Below are 22,168 nucleotides of genomic sequence, written 5' to 3'. Positions count from 1 at the left end.
CAAACACTCAGTGGCCACTTTATTAGGTACAACCTCTTGTTAATGCAAATATCTAATCAGCTAATCATGTGACAGCAACTCAATGCATAAAAGCATGCAGACCTGGTCAAGAGGTTCAGTTGTTGTTCAGACCAAACATCAGAATGGGGAAGAAATGTGATCTAAGTGACTTTGACCATGGAATAACTCGGTGCCAGATGGGGTGGTTTGAGTATCTCAGAAATGCTGATCTCCTGGGATTTTCACGCTCAACAGTCTCTAGTTTTACAGAGAATGGTACAAAACAAAAACAGGGAAAAAACATATCCAGTGAGCAGCAGTTCTGTGGGTGAAAACACCTTGTTTATGAGAGGTTAGAGGAGAACGGTCAGATTGGTTCAAGCTGACAGGAAGGTGACAATAACAGTACAGAAGAGAATCTCTGAATGCACAATATGTCGAACCTTGAAGTGGATGGGCTACTTCAAGAAGACGACTACAAACTTGTGCCAAGATGAGGCCACCTTCAGGATGGAGAGCAATACGTTATATTCTTTCTGGGTAGGCTCCAACCTGAAGGCATGAATATGATTTCTCTTTCTGATAAACAAAGAACCCCCCCCCCTGCCCCGCAACCTTTACTCTATTCCCCACTCTGACTTTTTACCTCTTCTCACTTGCCTATTACATCCTCCTGGGCTCCTATCCTCCTTCCCTTTCTCCTATAGTTCACTCTCCTCTCCTATCAGATTCCTCCTTCTCTAGTCCTTAACCTTTTCCACCCACCTGACTTCACCTATCACCTCCCAGCTAACCTCAGTCCCCTCTTCCCAGCTTTTTATTCCGGCATCTTCCCCCTTTCTTCTCAGTCTTAGAGTAGGGTCTTGACCCAAAATGCCGATTATCTATTCATTTCTATAGATGCTGTCTGACCTGCTGAGTTCCTCTAGCATTTTTTGTGTGTGTTGCTTTATATTTCCAGCATCTGCAGACATTCTAGAGTTTATACATTCAGTGGACATTTATTATTAGATACAGGAGGCACCTAGTAATGTGGCCATTACTTATTATGGATAAAAAAGTCAGGCCTTTCGTAGATTAGTAGACAACGATCAGGTTTAGCATCAGGTTTCTTGTGGGGAAGAACATTAACAACAGGAAACCCAAGCTTGCTTTGTCATCCTTGTTTTTCCCCTTTGCTCGGATGTGTATTCTTCCTCTTCAGATCTCTGTGGTTTCAGCAAGGCATGATCAGCCTTGCTGATCAGCCACTCAAGATCTGCGGCTTTAGGTGTTCGTCACTTTGCAAAATAATATTAAAAAAAAAACTGTGGTCAGGATTAATCACTTGAAAGTACAAGGCATCATTACTTGTCTGTTCTACGCACCTGCAAAATATTTCCTTATCCACCTTGGCTTGCATCAAAGACAACAATCTGCATTCAAACAGAACAGATGACCACCTGGACACAGGCGTGACTAAACCCTAAAATAATCCTCAATCCCAAAAGGCCACCTAATAAAGAAAAAAGCCCAAATAAAATGTACATTATGGAAAGTGGCTATCTATCTATTTAGCTGGTTCGGCACAACAATGTGAGCCAAATGACTTGTTTCTGTGCTGTACTGTTCTCTGGTCTATCTATTTCTATCTTTTTTTTTCTCTCTTCCTTTCTTCAGCCTCAACCTTTTGGCCCAGATTACTATATAAGATGTTATCAAAAGCCTTACTAAGGTTCATACAGACAACATCGACCAATTTCACCAATCCCCTCACTCACCTCTTTAAAAAAAACTACAGATTTTTGAAGCATGATCTACTCTGCACAAAACCCACTAAGACTTCCACTAACACTGGACAACAAAGATTTTGCTTCCTGAATGCTTTTGGGTGTATCTTGCAAATTTTAGGCTGTCAATAATGAAAGATCAGAATGAAATTTATTTTTATATTTATATTTGTTATTTTAATTCATAATTCAAGTCAGAATAACTGACACCAAGATTAAGGAAAGCATTTTGTTGGTCCACAAATCAAACAGGTCATTGACAACAGGCAACTCAAAGAATTTCTTGTGGGACCAGAGAAAACTGCACAGAAGGCATTCTAGGATGTTGCTGAAAGTTTTCTTGGCAACGACAGAGCACCAAACTACATGCAGCTGTTTGATAACATGCTTCAAGCATACAAAACTATGAAATGCAACATATCACTAATGATTCATTTTCTGCATTCCCATTTAGACTTCTTTCCTGCAAATTTTGGTGCTGTCAGAGACAAGCACAGTGAAAGGTTTCACCAGGACATTGCGGTCATGGAGAAATGGTATCAGGACAACTGGAATCCATCAATACTAGCTGATTATTTTTGGACACAAGCGAGAAGCCTCAGACACTGAGTATAAATGAAAATCATCAATAAAACATCTTTAGCTTAGTTGAAATATTGCAAAGCATCAGCAATGTAATTAAAGGCACTGTATTCAAAAGTTAATTTGTTTTTCCAAATTTCTATATATAATTTGAAATTATATATGTGCTCAGTTTCAAGTGGTCTGTCCTGAACAAAAAACAATTCAGAGGAAACAACACTTCTGAAAAAAACTGTTATTCAATGTAATTAGTCTCTGGCTTTCTGAATGAACATAACTCATGCCCCCCCAGAATCTTCTTCAACAACTTTCCTACTACTATGGTAGGTTGGTGGGGTGGAGATATGTCTCCACCAAAGAGGGTGTGAGGTGATCCTTCCATCCGCGAGCCTGCAGATCACCGTTCGTCAAGGTGTAGCACCTGCTTAGTCCCAAAATCCCATTCCTCCCCAATCAGGGTCACATAAAGCCATGGAAGCATATGGTGGATGGTTGTATGAGCAGCTGGTTTGTATCACAAGACCTGGCTTTGTGACTACTGACTCCAGGCAGACAATTGCTGAAGAGTGTTGTAAAGACATTGCACAGAAGAAAGTAATGGCAAATCACTGCTGTAGAAAAAATCTGCCAAGATTAATCATGGTCATGGAAAGACCATGATCACCCATGTCATACGACACAGCACATAACGAATGAACAATTATTCTGATGCGACTGGTGATTTATAATGTAAATAAGGAATTTGAACATCCACAAGGTTACCAATTTGTATCCAATTAGTCAACGCCTATAAAAATGGTATTTTTTTGTGCAACATTCAGAATAGCTTGGGCACTGGCCACCATACCATCCAAGATACCTTCAAGGAGCATTGCCTCTAAAGGCGGCGTCATCATTAAAGACCGCCCTCTTGCCGTCTTCTCATTGCTACCATCAGAAAGAAGCAAGAGAATCCCTGAAGACAGGCACTCAACGATTCAGGAACTGCTTCGTCCCCTCTGCTATCAGGTTTCTGAACGGACAATGGATCATCAACACTACCTCACTACTTTTTTATTTGTGTTTTTTTCGCTACTTATTTAACTATTATATTTACTGTAATTCACAGCTTTTTCTTCTTTATTTAAAATGTAACACGTTGTACAGCTGCCTCAAAATGAACAGACTTCAGGATAAATGCTGGTGATATTAAACCTGATTCTGATAGTGACCAGGCTTTTCTCCTGGCATGTAAGTGTGATTGAGGAACGAGTGCAAGTTGTCAGAGTCCAGTTAATCAGCAACAACATTTATCTTCCCCATGGATGAAATCATTCTATAATCTCGCCAGGTGATACAGCGCTCTTTTTCTTTTGCAGCAAGGTTCTCAGAGGGGTTAACTGGTAACATCATGGAACAACAGTACGTGCCAGAGAGTTGCGTTTAGATGCCACTGTGTTGCTCCCCCAGTCAGCTTCCAAATTGTACATCACCTAACCCGGGCTGGCTTCCTGCAGGCTGTGCACATCAGCCTTGAGGCTGCGAGCTGCAACACCCACGGCTTTTTCCACAGGACAGCTTGCAAACAAGTGTTGCTACTTCATCATTATTGACCTGATACTGTTAATGACAGGGCTGCTGGTGTCTGCATCTCTGCCCTCAGCCCGGCACCGTCAACAACGGGTCCGCTGCTGTCTGCAGTGCTGGCATTGACCAGGTGTTGTTAATGACAAGGCTGCTGCTTTAGTGCCTTCAGATCATCTGAGATGACAAAAAAAAAGTGAACTAAAGAGGCTCATTTATTGTTAAAGTTTATACAACAATGTTATCTTGACCGTCTGTCACATAAAACTCCAATAGTTTTGGATATCCAAAGGCTACACAATGGAATATGTTCGAGATTTATCCTCTACCTCCTATCAAGTTCAAGTTTATTGTCCTTCAACCATACACATACATACAGCTAAACGAAACACTCTTCCTCAGTCACACACTGCACATATAGCCATACACAGCAGTTACAATACAGCACAAATAATTCAGATTAAGCACAATACAGTTACAAAATAAAATTGACACAAGTCCCTGAGTAGCATAGGATTTTGTCCTGGAGCCACTGGACCACAGTACTAATGGAAGAGCCGACCTGTACAGGGGTTAGAATTTTAACCTACATGGAATTCAGCGTGCTCTCTCACACCGCTTCCAGTGCCCTTTCTCCTGGATGCTGTCACAGGCAACACCACGATATGTAAGCCTGAAAGATCTGGTCACAAACCCACAAACTACTAATTAATACAACTACTTATTCATCTTGAATTTCAGGAAAATCACAATAAAGCTACTTAAAACACAAAAAGATCAGTTTAAAAAAAAGCCTGCAATTTTAAAGTACTTTTCATTATTACCACTTAAGAAGTTTCTTCTCCATCCCTTTCCAGTCTGGACTAAGGGTCCCGGCCAGAAACATCGACTGTTTCTTTCCTTCTAGGGAAACAGCCTCCTCAGTTTTTCCAGCACTGTTGTGTGTGTTGTTCTTCTCCTACCTACAACAGGACAACAAGCTTGTCTTGGTTTGGAGACTTGTGTGCCTCAATGACCCAGAGATCTATGTTGGCTGGAGTCAGGGCTTTATACTATGTCTCTGTTTAGGGTCACCTATTCCAAGCAGGTCAAAGGTAAGACCAGACTCAGAGTGATCCACGAATCCTCTAGATTCGGGGGTTCAGCTCAGGGCTAACAAATCAGGCTGGTAAAACAAAACTGGTACGGAAACAACAGTGAAGAATTTTTCTACATCTGAGTGGCCAAGGACAGATAGAGATGGAGGACCTTCATTGCTGCTCTAAACGCCAGCGGCATAGTGGGTAGTAAGTTAGTAAGCTCCTCTCCTAAAAAACAATGTGCCTTGACTGCTCTCCATGTGAGCTCGACTGCTGGGTCTGGAGGCAAATCAATTATGACACGTGTCCTGATGAAGGGTCTCGGCCTGAAACGTCGACTGTACCTCTTCCTAGAGATGCTGCCTGGCCTGCTGCATTCACCAGCAACTTTGATGTGTGTTGCTTGAACTTCCAGCATCTGCAGAATTCCTCGTGTTTAGGTGTCATAACAAGCCTTTTTCCTGTCACCAGGTCAGGAACTTCCAGAGGCCACTTGGAAAAGAATCAGTATTTGCTGAGCTGGCTCAGTCCATGCCAGGAGTCAACTCCGCAAATTCCTGCTCTTTGCGGCTAACACTTCAATGGGTTCACATACTGAAAAAAAGTACAAAATAAAACATTGGCATCTCAGGGGTCCACATGCATAGATCCTCAAAGACGTTGTGCAAGTTGATCGAGGTTCAAAATTCAAGTTCAAAGTACATTTATTATCAAAGCATGAATGAATTATACAACCTTGAGATTAGTCTGCCTGGCATCAGTGGTCGCATAACTAGGACTTGTGAAGTTCACCAGTTGCTCATACAACCATCCATCACCTGATCCCATGATTTCACATGACCTTTATCGGGGGGGGGGGGAGGGAGGAGCTAAACAGGTGCTACACCTTGTCTAACAGGTAGAGATGTATCTCCACCCTGCCATCCATATAATTTTATGAGGATAGACTGAGTGTGTTTTTTCTTTGGAGAAAAGGAGGATGAGAGGTGACTTGATAGAGGTATACAAAACGATAAGAGGCATTAATTGAGTGGGCAGCCAGAGACTCTTTCCAGGGTGGAAACGGCTAATATGAGGGAACATGATTTTAAGGTGATTGAAGGAAGGTATAAATGGGGACGTTAAAGGAAAGTTTTTATTTTTACACAGAGTAGCAGGTGTGTGGAACATGCTGCCAGGGGGAGTGGTTGAGGCAGATAGATTAGAGAGATTTATGCGACTCTTAGACTGTACATAGGTAATAGAAAAATGAAGAACTACATGGGAGGGAAGATTTAGATCGATCTTAGAGAAGGTTAAAAGGTCAGCACAGCATTGTGTGCCGAAGGGCCTGTATCCACAGAGATCTTTGCTCTAAGTTTTAATCATCAATTTCTTAAATTGCAGTCACAGAAACCTAACCCTCAGCATTCACACCAACCCTTGAAAGAAGCTACAGGCTGTGCCTATGCTCAGCTTTCTAAGCGAGTGTTGTGTAGTGGCCTCTGCATAGCACAGAGCAGGCTATCAGTGCAGGTTTTGTCTATATGGTTTGGCCCAAAGCCATTAGTCCTGCTTTGGTCCATATCACGACACACAGGGTCTTTCAACAGTCCGTCCATCTGGTCTTTTGTGTGACAATCCCGTGTCCTTGCTCCTGGCTGGTTCTCTGCCTCACATGTCTGGGCAAGAACCCCTGTGACAGATTGTCGAGGCTGAGGCATTGTTACATTTCTTTATTCCACTGGGTGCTGGCAACAAGGCAACTCGGAGAAACCTAGAATCCCAATGGATGACACAGTGCTCTTTGTGCTCTAGAGACACCCACACACACACGCCCAAGATCGATATACTTGATATATTTAAAGCACTTAAAGCTCTTACAGTTTGGATCAGATTAAAACTGCTTGACAATGACTGAGAGGGACTTGTTATTTTAAGTGTTGTCAATCAGCTTGGCTCACAATGCACTCTTTGCTTCAAAGAAAAATGGTTTCAAAATTCTCTGCCACGTTTTAACTACATGATCTACAATAACAGTAAGATGTATTATTGACAGAAAGCCACACACACACAAAATGCAGGAGGAACTCAGCAGGTCAGGCAGCATCTGTGGAAATGAATAAACAGTTGATGTTCCAGGCCAAGGCCCTTCTTCAGGACAGAAAGCTGGACTGTGGAGGTGCCAGTCTTCAGATAAAGTATCAAACATAAAACTGCTTCTTCCTTCAAAGCTTCTGTTTCCCTATGAAAAGATCAATGGAGATTAAAAGCACTTTATATAAAAGCAGGAGTTTGCGGCTGAGAGGGAAAATGGATTGGCCATAATGAAATGGTTTAGAGGACTTGATGGACCAAATGGCCTAATTCTGCCCCTATATCTGATGGTCTTATAGTCACATATATAGACAGCAGGCTAGCATAGAACATAGAACAGTACAGCACAGTACAAAACCCTTCAGCGCACGACGTTACACTGACCTTTTAACCTACTTCAAGATTAATCTAACCCTTTTTGCCTACAGGAATCCACTGCTATTAGCAAACATTTAACAAACCTACAGTGTAAGGATAAAACCACTATTGACAAACATTAACAAACCTACAGTGTTTAATTTGTACAGACACCTTACATGCTGCAAGCTCACAGAGAGTTCAGATTTTTATCTTTTTACAAAATTAATTACACCACAACACACTGTATGCTACATTTTCTCACCAGTGGTTGGGTTTAGTTGTTTGGAGAATGTTATTAATGTCTGGCATTCAAGAACTACTGCATTTATGAAGACATTGGTGGGGATAGTTCCACTATGATGGTTTGAAGAGGTTGCTGATTCTTGGTTGCATCAAGCATGGTATCTCTTTTGAGTTCAAGAACTGTGAGGTAATGTTCCAACTCAATAAAACCCTAGTTAAATCACACATAGAATATTGTGTTCAGTTCTTTTCGCCTCATGATGTGGGACATGGAAGCTTTGGAGAAGGTGCAGAGGAGACTTACCAGGATGCTGCCTGGATTAGAGCGCATAATTTATGATGATAAATTGAATGAGCTAGGCTTTCCCCTTTAGAGCCAAGGAAGATGAGTGGCTCAGTGGCTGGTACGCTGACGGAGAAGATCCTGACAGGCAGGATTTATGAACATTTGGAGAGGTACAATATGATTAGGAATAGTCAGCATGGCTTTGTCAAGGGCAGGTTGTGCCTTACGAGCCTGTTTGAATTTTTTTGAGGATGTGACTAAACACATTGATGAAGGAAGAGCAGTAGATGTAGTGCATATGGATTTCAGCAAGGCATTTGATAAGGTACCCCATGCAAGGCTTATTGAGAAAGTAAGGAAGAATGGGATCCAAGGGAACCTTGCTTTGTGGATCCAGAACTGGCTTGCCCACAGGAGGCAAATTTTCCCATATAAATTAATGGTAATTGCTTCTTCGCTTTATGCCACTTTGGCTTACGAACAGTTTCATAGGAACGCTCTACATTCGGATAGCGGGGGAAACCTGGTACAGAGAAAAGAGAAAATTAGGTAGGACTTATTCCTTGGAATGTAGAAGATTGAGGGGAGATTTGATAGGCATATACAAAATTACGAGGGATATAGATAGGGTAAATGCAAGCATGTTTTTCCGAGGTGAGGTTGGGTGAGACTACAACCAGAGGTCATTGGTTAAGGGTGAAAGGGAAATCTTTAATGGGAACATGAGGGAGAACTTCTTCACTCAGAGGTGGTGAGAGTGTGGAATGAACTGCCGGTGCAACTAATGCACGTGAGCTCAATTTCAACATTTAAGAAAAGTTTGGACAGGGCTATGGTCCCAGTGCAGGTTGATGGGAGTAGGCAGTTTAAATGGTTCAGCATGGACTAGAAAGGCTGAAGGGCCTGCTTCTGTGCCGTGCTTTTCTATGACTCTAAGGCCCTCCATTTTTCTATCATCCATGTGCCTATGCAAGAGACTCTTACCTACTTACCTGCTGGCGTTTAGGGCAGCAGTGAAGGTCCTCTATCTCTGGTGGTGATCAGGGCTTCCTTCATCGTGTCAGTAGCCTCCTCTCGGTTTTCACTACTGTCAGCCACACGAGTCCCGGGTGGAGACTCAGGAATACCGTCACACTCAGATATAGGATTCTTATTGCTGGTCCCATAACAATTTTGTTTTACCAGTCAGGATTGTTAGCACTGAGCTAAACCTCTGAACCTGGAAGACCGTTGGACCACTCTTAGTCTGTCCTCTACCCTTTGAGCCATAACTCACTGTGCAAAGAATTTACATCTGATATCCTCCCCTATACGTTCCTCCAATCACCTTAAAATTATGTCCACTTGTATTAGGCATTTTTGTTCTGGGAAAATAAATCCCCATGCAGCAGTTTTGAGGGGTTTGAGGGATTTATGTGGACCCCAAGATCACTCTGTTCCTCTATACGCTAGCTGCCAGCGAAAGTGGGAGATGTGGGTCAACTGCAGCATTTAAGAGAAGTTTGGGTAGCTACTTAAATGCCAAGGGTATGAAGGGCCATGGTCTGGGAAAAAGAGTAGACGGAGTATCCATTTATGCCTCTCATAAGCTTATTAAACCTCTATCAGATTTCCCCCTCAGCCTCTGACACTCCAGAGGAAACAATCAAGTTTGTTCTACCTCTCGTGATAATCCAGGCAGCATCCTGGTAAACCCCTTCTGCACCCTCTCCAAAGCCTCAACATCCTTCCCATAATGAAGCAACTAGAACTGTATGCAATGCATGCCTAACCAATGTTTTATAAAGTTGTGACATAACTTCATGACTTTTGAACTCAATGTCTTGATTAGAAAAGGCAAACATGCCATATGCCTTCCTAAACACCCTGTCAACCTGTGTAGCCACTTTCAAGGAGCTATGAACTTGGACCCCCAAGATCCCTCTGGTCTTATCCTTAACAGTGTACTGTCTCCTTGCATTTGCCTTACCACAGTGCAATACTTCACATTTGGCCGGGTTAAAGTCGGCTATTCCTCTGCCCATATCTGCAACTGATCTATATCACGCTATGTTCTTTGCCAGTCATCTACACTATCCACAACTCCATCAATCTTGGTATTCAGTACAAACTTACTAAGCCACCCATTTACATTTCCATCCAGGTCATTTATATACATCACAAACAGCTCCATCATGGGTACTAGCCTCCAAAAGGTGGCGTCCATCATTAAGGACCCCCACCACCTAGGACATGCCCCCTTCTCATTGTTACCATCAGGAAGGAGGAACAGGGCCCTGAAGGGACACACTCAACAATTCAGGAACAGCTTATTTCCCTCTGCCATCTGATTTCTGAATGGACAGTGAAACCACAAACACTGCCTCACTACTTTTTATTTCTGCTTTGCACTACTTATTTAATTTAACTATTTGATATATATTTATATACTTCTGTAATTCACAGGTCCCCCCCCCCCCCATATTATTATAAACTGCATTGTACTGCTGCTGCAAAGACAACAAAGTTCATGACACATGCTGGTGATATTAAGCTTGATTCTGTTGGTTGAGGGGTAATAATTGTTCGTGAATTCCCCCATCAGGGTCATGTGAAGTCATGGGAGCAGGTGGCGAAGGAAATTAAAAAAAATATTTTCCATCAACCACTGGAGAAGAATTTGAATCCATGGTGGAACAATCATCTTGGTTCATCATTAGTTGAAGTGAATAAGGGCAAAGGGAAAGTGCAATATTCACTGACCATCAGGTGTTACGAGAAAGAAGGCAGCTGCACAAACTCATCCAAAAAAATAAGCACAAGGTCTCGTTCAATGCTGTTTTCGTGAAATTTCAGCGGTCCTTTATTTTTGATACAGGTGGTGTTTTGGTCGGATTGACGTGGGAGTCATTTCCAAGTGTTTGTATGGAGGGAAGCAGTGATGCTGGGTTGGAGCAGGTGGGACAGGGAGGGTTGGTGTCTGCAGTCTCCGTACAGATGAACAACTGAGTAGCACTGACAATGGAAAAACTAGCTGCCGTGGCAGGAAACTGGGCTTCAGCTATTTATAATTAATCCTTAGAGCCAGGACTGAAAATAAACCAGCACGTTTTCAACAAAATATTGCGGAAATTAATTACTTTCCGTCCAAACACTTGGCAAGAAGATATTAGGGAAAGCAATCACAGATGCAGAAACTTTACTACAGAATCGAAGAAGCTTACTGCAAAGAGTGTGATTCATTAACCCGCTTGAGAGGGGGAAAGGACAACAAAGGCCCGTGGAATTCGTTGCCATAGGGGGCTGTGGAGGCCAAGTTACTGGGATATTTAAGGCATGAGAAGATTCTTGATTGTTCAGGGCATGAAGGGATACGGGGAGAAGGCAGGAGATTAGGGCTGAGAGGAAAAATGTATCAGCCATAATGAAATGGTGGAGCAGACTTGATGGGCCAAATGGCCTAAGGCTGCTCTTATATCTTATGGTCTTAATTGTTGTCTTAAAATAAATGAACCATTTCACACATAAATGATGCTGAAGTTTCAAAGTGCATACTTTATACAACCTCGAGATTCGTCTCTTTACAGGTTGCCATAAAACAAAGAAACCCAATAGAAGCCATTAAAAAAAGACTGTCAAACATCCAGTGTAGGGGAAAGGACAAGGATGAAGAGGGAGGGCTAGGGCGAGGGTGCGTGGGCAGGGCAGTGCGAGGGGGAGGGGAGGGGGCGAGGGGGAAAACAATGGGCAAGCAATAAAAGCAAGCACACAGCATTCAGAACTGAAGCTCACAAAAGTCAGGCGTCAGTCAGAAGTCCACTAGTTGCAGGCCACAGCCTCAGTCCAGCACAGAGACGAGCAATCTCTGTGGAGCAGCAATCGAACTGGACCGTCCCTCGCCTCGAACCCCGGCACTTAAATCTGACTTGTATAATTGTAGCAGGGAGGGAAGAAGGGATGGAACGTCGACTCAGACCATGAGAGGCCTGCGCGGGCATTTTCATGCAGATTGGAAGTCTGTGTGGGGCGCCACTCCTCATTCAGAGACTAGAGCAATGTGTGGTTAAGTGCCTTGCTCAAGGACACAAACACGCTGCCACAGCTGAGGCTCGAACTAGCGACCTTCAGATCACTAAACGAACGCCTTAACCACTTGGCCACGTGCCCAGCACTAAGGCCTCGTATAATTCAATATTAGGTCAGATACTGCCAGCTCGAGTACAATCAGTAGCCCAGAGACTAAACCTAAAGCAGCTGTTTTCAAACTAAACGTCACTAATTCTAACCATCTTCAACCGCCCCCCCCCCCTTTTAAAGCTCACTTTAGAACAGAGGTCCCCAACCTTTTTTATGCCATGGACCCCTACCATTAACTGAAGGGTCCGCCAACCCCAAGTTGGGAACTGCTGGTTTAGATCAGAATCAGGTTTAACAACACTGGCATATGTTGTGAAATTTGTTAACTTTTTGGCAGCAGTACAATGCAATACATAATAATAGAAAAAAAACTATGAATTACAGAAAAAATATATATATTAACATTAAGTAGTGCCAAAATAGAAATAAACAAAAGTAGTGAGGTAGTGTTCGTGGGTTCAATGTCCATTCAGAAATTGGATGGCAGAGGGGAAGACCATCTCAGTTGTTGAGTGTGGAGCTTCAGGCTTCTGTATTTCCTTCCTGATGGGTCCAAAGAGAACAAGGCATGACCTGGGTGATGGGGGTCCTTAATGATGGCCAGCATCTTTTTAAGGCATCGCTCCTTGAAGATGCCCTGGATACTATGGAGGGCAGAGCTAATGATGGAGGTGACAAAGTTTACAATTCTCTGCAGCTTACCAGACGGTAATGCAGCCAGTTAGAATGCTCTCCACTGCACATCTGCAGAAATCTGCAAGTGTTTTGGTGACATACCAAATCTCCTCAAACTTCTAATGAAATATAGCTGCCGGTGTGCCTTCTTTGTTGGGTTTGGGATAGATCCTCAGAGATATTGACACTCAGGAACTTGAAATTTCTCTTGAAGTTTTGAAATATATTGCAGATTTAATTGTTTTATTTCATCACTGAGATTTGGCAATCACTTTTCTGTCTGATGAAACTGCTGACTCTCTGGTTGTTGGTGTGTCATATACAGAATTGATCTCCCACACCTAGCCCAAGGTTTTTCTGAGGCAAATTACGTAAGCCAATAACGGGAGATTATCATGAACAATGCCCCTGTCAAACTGATATTTCTACCACCCACCCAGATACTTTTCAAGTAATAGCCACTATATATAAATCAGACATCCCACACTCAACCTTTGTGCCACATCAGTTAACGGTTTCTGCAGTAGCCTCATAAAACAGGTAGCTGCAAAAAACATGCCACAACCACTGGTTTGCTAGTATTGTTCAAAGGGTAGCATGCCAAAATCTTCTCACTGCCTCAGCAAAGTAGTCAGCATAATCAAAGGTCTCACTCCCCCTGGACGTTCTCTCTTCGACCCTCTTCTATCAGGCAGAAGACACAAAAGTCTGAAAGCTTGTACCAGCAGGCTCAATGATACAGTCATAGGAAATTACAGCACAGAAATTCACTTTCAATAAATTACAGATCTGTGCTCCCAGATCCCTTTGTTCTACCTCACTCCTCAACATTCACTATGTAAGACCTACCCTAATTGGTCCTACTGAAGTGCAAAGTCTCGCACTTGTCTGTATTAAATTCCACCTGCCATTTTTCAACCCATTTTTCCAGCTGATCTAGATCACGCTGCAAGCCATGATAGTCTTTCTTGCTGTCCACTCCATCCTTAATCTTGGTGTCATCTGCAGACTTGCTGATCCAGTTAACCACATTATTGTGCCCTCTTCCAATACATAGAAGATACAAAAGTCTGAAGGCATGTACCACCAGGCTCAAAGAAATCTTCTACTCCTACCAAATAGCTCTCTAGTACAATAAATTGGACCTTTAACATCACAATCTATCTCGTTATGATCTTGCATCTGATTGTCTATGTTAGGGTGTTTTTTTGGGTTCAGCACATATAGCAAATAATTTCAACGACCAACTTCAGCCACCAATCTTCAGATCTGAATAAAAACTGCAGATTAAATTGAAAATGCAGCTCTGAACGATGGGTTCCCTAAGAGCTACAGTTAATTGGAAGACAATGCTGATTTAAAATTCATTTGGGTGTCTGTCATGTGTGTACGAAGCAGAAGGTGTGAAGGCTGTGTGAAGTTCAAAGAAAGCACTATGGATGCAATGCAAAAATATGGAATTGTCCTTTGAGCTTTAGCATATAAAATGTCATGTAATGTCAGGTCAAGCAGGCCTCTTCCTCCAAAAGGGTCTCAATATACTGCCTGCTGTGTCTCATTTTGTTGAACAAAGAGACTATTTAATACCTACCTGCTACTTCTCTACCGAGACTTTGTTCATGCGACAACAGACTACCTGCACTGCACTTTCTCTATAGCTGTTACACTTTATCCTGCGTTCTGTTATTATTTTACCTTATTCCGCCCCAATGGACTGTGCAATGAATAGATCTGTATGCAAGACAAGCTTTACACTTTATCTTGGTCCATGTGACACTAACAAACCAATTCCAATATGAATTAAAAAAGGCACCACACGGGGTTAAGCGTCACACTATAAAGTACATGAAAGATTCAGACTACAGAGCTTGCATGCAACTCAGAAGGACTGGAAGTTTAAAAAACTATCCAGTTACATAGTGCAGAGGCTGCCCCTTTACCTTGAAGTAGGAAATAATCACTTGGGGTTCGTTTCAGAGAGGAAGCTTTTTCGCTGCTCCAGTCCACTTCCAGAGCCTCTTTGAGGTGGCAAAAATTCACTGTCTGCACCAAGAAAAAGAAGGAAAGCAGAAATCAAGCCCGGGAACACAATGAGACAAATTGCCATCTCCAAAGACAAAAGAGCAGAACAAGGCCATTTGGCCCATCGAGGCTGCTTTGCCATTCAAACATAGCTGATTCTTTTTGTACCCCTCCTCAGCCCCACTCGCCCGTCTTCTCCCTGTAACCTTTGACACCACATCCAGTCACGAACCTATCAAGCTCTGTCTTAAATACACTCAATGACCTGGCCTCCACAGCTGCCCGTGGGAATAAATTCCACAAATTCACCACGCTCTGGCTAAAGAAATTCTACTGCATCCCTGTTTTAAATGGACACCCCTCTATTCTGAGGCTGTGCCCTCTTGTCCTAGACTCCCCCACCATTGGAAACATCCTTTTCACATCTACTCTGTCTAGGCCTTTCAAGTTTTGAAAGGTTTCAATGTGATTCCCGTTCATCCTTCTAAGTTCTCTAATGAGCACAGACCCAGACCTATCAAATGTTCCTCATATGAAAACCCTTTCATTCCTGGAAATATCCTTGTGAACTTCCTCTGAACACCCTCCAATGGCAGCAGACCTTTTATGAGAGGAGGAGCCAAAATCTGTCACAATACTCAAGGTGAGGCTTCACCAGTGCCTTATAAAGTCTCAGCATCACATCCCTGTTCTCGTACTCTGGATCTCTTGAAATGAAAGCTAACATTGCATTTGCCTTCCTCACCACTGACTCTACCTGCAAGTTGACTTTTACAGTACCTATAAAAAAGTATTCAGCCCCCTTGAAAGTTTTCATGTTTTATTGTGAATTTAATTGTATTTAGTAGATGCACTTTTGGCAGCATCTACAGCCTTGTGTCTGTGTGGATACATCTCTACCAGCTTTGCACATCTGGACTCTGCAAATTTTTCCCATTCTTCTTCACAAAACTACTCAAGCTCTGTCAGGTTGCACAGGGATTGTGAGTGAACAGCCCTTTTCAAGTCCAGCCACAAATTACCAATTGGATTGAGGTCTGGTCTCTGACTTGGCCACCCCAGGATATTAGCATTGTTGTTTTTAAGCCAGTACTGTATAATTTTGGTTTTACACTTGGGGTCATTGTCTTGCTGGAAAACAAATCTTCTCCCAAGTAGTAGTTCTCTTGCAGACTGTATCAGGTTTTCCTCCAGGACCTCCCTGTATTTTATTGCATTCATTTTACCCTCTACCTTCACAAGTCTTCCAGCACCTTCTGCAGGGAAGCATCCCCACAGCATAATGCAGCCACCACCATGCTTCACAGTAGGGATAGGGTGCTTTTGAAGATATGCAGTGTTTAGTCTGATGGCCAAAAAGTTCAATTTTGGTTTCATCAGACCACAGAATCTTCTTCCAGCTGACTTCAGAGCCTCCCACATGCCGAGATGCAAGCTTTTTATCAATAGTAGGTTTCTCTTTGCCAGTCTCCCATAAAGCTGCAACTGGTGAAGCATCTGGGTAACAGTTGTATGTGCAGTCTCTCCCATCTCAGCCACTGAAGCCTGTAACTCCTCCAGAGTTGTCATAGGTCTCTTGGTGGCCTCCCTTACCAGTCCCCTTCTTGCACGGTCACTCAGTATTTGAGGACAGCCTGCTCTAGGCAGGTTTACAGCTGTGCCATATTCTTTCTGTTCCTTTATGATTGACTTAACTGTACTACAGGGGATATTCAGTGACTTGGAAATTTCCTTGTATCCATCTGCTGGCTTGTGCACTTCAATAACCTTTTCATGGAGTTGCTTAGAGTGTTCTTTTGTCTTTATGGTATAGTTTTTGCCAGGATACTGACTCACCAGCAGTTGGACCTTCCACAGGTGTATTTTTACTACAATCAATTGAAACACCTTGACTGCACACAAGTGATCTCCATTTAACTAATTACGTGACTTCTGAAACCAATTGGCTGCATCAGTGATGATTTGATGTTTCATTTTAAAGACGGAGGGTGAATACTTATGCAATCAATTATTTATTGTTTTATATTTGTAATTAATTTAGATCACTTTGTAGAGATCTGTTTTCACTTTGACATGAAAGTGTTTCTTTTTTTCCGTTGATCAGTGTCAAAAAAAGCCAAATTAAATCTACTGTGATTCAGTGTTGTAAAACAATAAAACATGAAAGGCTCAATTTCCATCTTTAATATATTTATTTTTTTCCTTTCTGGGTTCTTTTGAAGACCCTGACCTGGAGTTACACGCTGACTTCGGTTCTTTGTGGGAATGGGACCCTCTCTCGGGGTTTCACAACTGGCTGTTGTTTGGCACGCCAAGGGGTTTGCCGAAGAGTCCGGCTCGAATTTGGAAGCCTAGGATCTCAGGGCTCTGGTGACGGGTGGATCGAGGGTTGGTGTCACTGCAGGAGACCCCTGTGTTGTCGGGGGAGTCGAAACACCTACAGCTGTGTGCCTGGAGACCCAAGATCTTTGGGCACAGAGCTCGAAAAAAGTGACGTAACGGACGTTTAACATCGTAAACCAACAAGTTGTTTGTTATGTCTCCCCGCTCACTGGGAAATCGGTGACACCTCCTTCTCCCTTATTAGGGAGGGAGAGAGAGAGAACCTGTGGTATGTCTCATACCAGGTGAGACGCGAAGTCTTTGGGGTTACTGCAAGTCTGCGTCTTTGCTATTGCTTTGCTCACGCTTGAGTGCTCGGTGGTGGGTGCCAATGCTTATTTTTGCCATGGGGGGGGGAGGGGATTGTTGCTTGCAGCTGCTTATGCACAGGAGGAAGGGGAGCTGGGGGGGACTTTGGGGTTCTAGCATTTAACTGGTGTTCATTCTTTGGGGGCACTCTGTTTTTGTATATTGTATTGGACCTTTGAACCTTTGAACTTTCAGGGTGAGGGGCTGAATACTTTTTATAGGCCACGTAGGTTGTTCTGCACAAGGACTCCCAAGTTTCTTTGCATTTCAGATTCCTGGATATTGTCTCTGTTTAGAAAATAGTCTGCACATTTACTTCTTCTACCAAAGTGCATGACCATGCATTTTCCAACATTGCGTTTCATTTGCCACTCTCTTGTCCTTTCTCCTAATCTGTCTAAGTCCTTCTGCAGCCTACCTGTTTCCTCAACATTATCTGCCCCCTCCATCAATCTTTGTATCATCTGCAAACTTGGCAACAAAGCCATCTATTCCATCATCTAAAGCATACAGCATAAAACAAAGCAGTCCCAACACTGACCTCTGTAGAACACCAACAGTCAGTGGCAGCCAACCAGAAAAGGATCCTTTCATTCCATCTCGCTGCCTCCTACCAATCAGCCAATGCTCTAACCATGCCTGTAACTTTCCTGTAAAACCATGGGCTCTTAACTTGGTAAGCAGCCTCATGTGTGGCACCTTGTCAAAGGCGTCTGAAAGTGCAAATATACAACATCCACTGCATTCCCTTTATCTATCCTACTTGTAATCTTCCCTCAAAGAATTCCAACAAGTTCGTCAGGCAAGGTTTTCCCTTAAGGAAACCATGCTGACTTTGTCCAATCTTTTCCTGTGTCAGCAAGTACTCCATAACCTCATCCTTAGCAGTCGACTCCAACATCTTCCCAAACACGGAGTTCAGGTTAACTTGCTCTATAATTTCCTCTCTTCCCTTCCTCCTTTCTTAAAGAGTGGAGTGACATTTGCAATTTTTCAGTCTTCAGGCACTATGCCAGAGTCCAATGGTTTTTTTGAAAGATCATTAGTAATGCCTCTATAATCTCTCCTGCTACCTCTTTCAGAACCCGAGGATGCAGGTCATCTGGTGCCCTTAGGTGTTTCAGCTTTTTGAACATCTTCTCCCTTGTAATAGTAACTACACTCACTTCTCTTCCCTCACACCTTTCAACATCTGGCACACTGCTTGTGCCTTCCACAGTGAAGACTGATGCAAAATACTCATTTATTTCATCTACCATCTCCTTGTCCCCTATTATTATTTCTCCAGTCTAATTTTCTAGTGGTCCTATAACCACTCTCATCTCTCTTTTATATTTGACATACTTGAAAAAGCTTTTACTAACCACTTGGACATTGTTTGCTAGCTTGCTTTCATATTTCATCTTGTCCCTCCTAATGACTCTTTTAGTTGCTCTCTGTAGGTTCTTAAAAGCTTCCCGATAATTTTTCTTTTTTGTATGCCCTTTCTTTTGCTTTTACCATTAGTTTTGACTACCCTTGTCAGCCACAGTTGTACTATTTTGCCATTTGACTATTTCTTTGTTTTTGGAATACATCTATCCTGCACGTTCCTCATTTTCCCCCAGAAACTCATGCCATTACTGCTCTGCTGTCATCCCTGCCAGCATTCCTTCTAATTTAATTTGGCCAACTCCTCTCTCATACCACTGTAATTTCCCTTACTCCACTGAAATACTGCTATGTCAGACTTTTCTTTCTCCGCCTCAAATTTCAAGTTGAACATCAATCCTATTGTGATCACTGTCACTTAAGGGTTCTCTCACCTTAAGCTCCCTAATCACCTCTGGTTCATTACAGAGTACCCAATCCAGTATAGCTGATCCCCTAGTAGGCTCAATGACAAACTGCTCTAAAAAGCCATCTCGTAGGCATTCAACAAACTCACTCTCTTGAGGTCCATTACCAACCTGCACGTTGAAATCTCCCATGACTATCATAATGTTGCCCCTTCGACATGCCTTTTCTATTTCCTGTTGTAATTTGTAGTCCACATCCCAGCTACTGTTGGGAGACCTGTATATAACTGCCATCAGGGTCCTTTTACCCTTGCAGTTTCTTGACTCAACCCACAAAGATTCAACATCTTCCGATCCTATGTCACATCTTTCTACTGATTTGATGCCATTCTTTACCAGCAGAGCCACACCACCCCCTCTGTCAACCTTTCCATTCCTCTGATATAAGGTGTAACCTTGGGCATTCAGCTCCCAACTACAACCATCCTTCAGTCATGATTCAGTGATGGCCACAACATCATACCTGACAATCTGTAATAGTGCAACAAGATCATCCACCTTATTTCTTGTACTCTGTGCATTGAGATATAACACTTTTGAGTTAACCACATTTACTACCCTTTTTGACTCTGCATCCCTAATACATGGCTACTCACCCTGCTGGCTGCAATTTTGTCCTATCATTTGCCTGCCCTTCCTGACAGTCCGACTGCACACTATCTTTGCTTTTTCACCATCCATCCATAAGTTATCTTTACAGTCCCCTTCAATATCTGGTCAGCACTCTTGCCAGCGATGTGCATCAAAGCACACAATCATGTCCGCGGGCTGACGATTAACTGAGAATTATCAGAATCAGAATCAGGTTTAAAATCACCGGCATACATCATGATATTTGTTAAGTTTGCAGCAGCACTACAATGTAACACATAATAATAGAGAAAAACCTGTAAATTACAGTAAGTATATCTATTAAATAGTTAAATTGCTATCATGTTTGCTGTTGTGTGCTGGGGCAGCAGGCTGAGGGTAGCAGACACCAACAGAATCAACAAACTCATCCGTAAGGCCAGTGATGTTGTGGGGATGGACTGAACTCTCTGACGGTGATGTCTGAAAACAGGATGCTGTCCAAGTTGCATGCCATCTTGGACAATGTCTCCCATCCACTACATAATGTACTGGTTGGGCACAGGAGTACATTCAGCCAGAGACTCATTCCACCGAGATGCAACACAGAGCGTCATAGAAAGTCATTCCTGCCTGTGGCCTGTCAAACGTTACAACTCCTCCCTTGGAGGGTCAGACACCCTGAGCCAATAGGCTGGTCCTGGACTTACTTCCTGGTGTAATTTACATATTACTATTTAATTATTTATGGTTTTATTACTATTTAATTATTTATGGTGCAACTGTAAAGAAAACCAATTTCCCCCGGGATCAATAAAGTATGACTATGACTATGAATTAAATAAGTAGTGCAAAAATGGATTAAAAAGTAGCAAGGTTGTGCTCATGGGTTCAATGTCCATTCAGAAATTGGATGGCAGAGGGGAAGAAGCTGTTCCTGAATCGTTGAGTGTGTGCCTTCATGCTTCTGTACCTCCTTCCTGATGAGAAGAGCACATGTCCTGGATCCTCCTTCCTAGCGTGTCGCACCAGACAGTCAGCCATTCTTGTCTGGCGCGTAGTGTCAGGATTGGTCTCCTCTTGGATTAACCGGGTCATGATATGAATGTTCCTGGCTCGACCCTTGTTTTTTTACGAGGCCAAGTGGCTAACCCAGCACGGTTGGAAAGCGTGCCCGGGAGCTGGCCCGACTTGGACTCGAACTCGAACTCGGGAGCCTTCACTCCGAAGTCCGGCACTGATGCCACTGCGCTACCAACCGGCCAATGTCCTGGATGATGGGGGTTCTTAATGAGGGATACTGTCTTTTTGAGACACCACTCCTTAAAGATGTCCTTGATGCTATGAAGGCTAGTGCTGATGATGGGCTGGTTAATTTTACAACTCTCTGCAGCTTACTTCGATCCTGTGCTGTTGCCATCCCCACACCAAGTGGTGATGCCGCCAGTTACTGAGGTTACAGAGAAAAACACATGATTTCTGATGCTACAGGTGTTTTTCTCTTATGTTTACTCTGCACTAATTAACACTGCAAAGCTGTTAAAATCTTGAATAGTGCAGAAGAGCCCAGGCCAGCTGCCAGCATAGACTCCTTGCTGAGAATTGAATAGAGCCAACCAGATAGGGGAAGTCAAGATAAACAGGCACATAAGCCCAGCACTTAAGGGCAATTATGAAGAAGGCACAGCACTTCCTTAGGGCTCAGCGGCGATTTGGCATGATATCTAAAACTTTGACAAACATCTATGGTTGTGTAACAGCGAGTATATTGACTGGTTGCATCTCAGCCTAATACTGAAACACTAAAGCAGGCTGCAGGCTGAGGGTGGCAAACACCAAACGAATCAACAAACTCATTCGTAAGGCCAGTGATGTTGTGGGGATGGAACTGGACTCTCTGACGGTGGTGTCTGAAAAGAGGATACTGTCCAAGTTGCATGCCATCTTGGTCAATGTCTCCCATCCACTACATAATGTACTGGTTGGGCACAGGAGTACATTCAGCCAGAGACTCATTCCACCGAGATGCAACACAGAGCGTCATAGGAAGTCATTCCTGCCTGTGGCCATCAAACTTTACAACTCCTCCCTTGGAGGGTCAGACACCCTGAGCCAATAGGTTGGTCCTGGACTTATTTCCTGGCATAATTTACATATTACTATTTAACTATTTATGGTTTTATTACTATTTATTATTTATGGTGCAACTGTAATGAAACCAATTTCCCCTGGGATCAATAAAGTATGACTATGACTACGACTATAAAGCCCTTGAAGGGAAAATCCTACAAAAAGTAG

General features: G+C 42.9%; 1 protein-coding gene across 3 annotated transcripts in view; it reads right to left on the bottom strand.

Moving 5' to 3' along the window:
- sae1 (SUMO1 activating enzyme subunit 1) overlaps positions 1–22,168 on the bottom strand; it is a 232,747-nt gene that overhangs the window by 74,663 nt on the left and 135,916 nt on the right. The window contains exons 6-7 of one of the 3 annotated variants that reach the window (XM_072274446.1): positions 14,690–14,792; positions 3,968–4,091 (exon numbers count right to left, since the gene is read on the bottom strand). In XM_072274446.1, the coding sequence (XP_072130547.1) occupies positions 4,054–4,091; positions 14,690–14,792 (141 nt within the window). In that variant the 3' untranslated portion in view covers positions 3,968–4,053. Of the gene's footprint in view, positions 1–3,967; positions 4,092–4,140; positions 5,588–14,689; positions 14,793–22,168 lie in introns of those variants that run through there. The other 2 variants (XM_072274445.1, XM_072274444.1) reach the window with 2 other exon arrangements.

Source organism: Mobula birostris, chromosome 12 (genome assembly GCF_030028105.1).
Source record: "Mobula birostris isolate sMobBir1 chromosome 12, sMobBir1.hap1, whole genome shotgun sequence".
Classification (NCBI taxonomy): domain Eukaryota; kingdom Metazoa; phylum Chordata; class Chondrichthyes; order Myliobatiformes; family Myliobatidae; genus Mobula; species Mobula birostris.
This window is presented reverse-complemented; position numbering and strand designations above follow the sequence as displayed.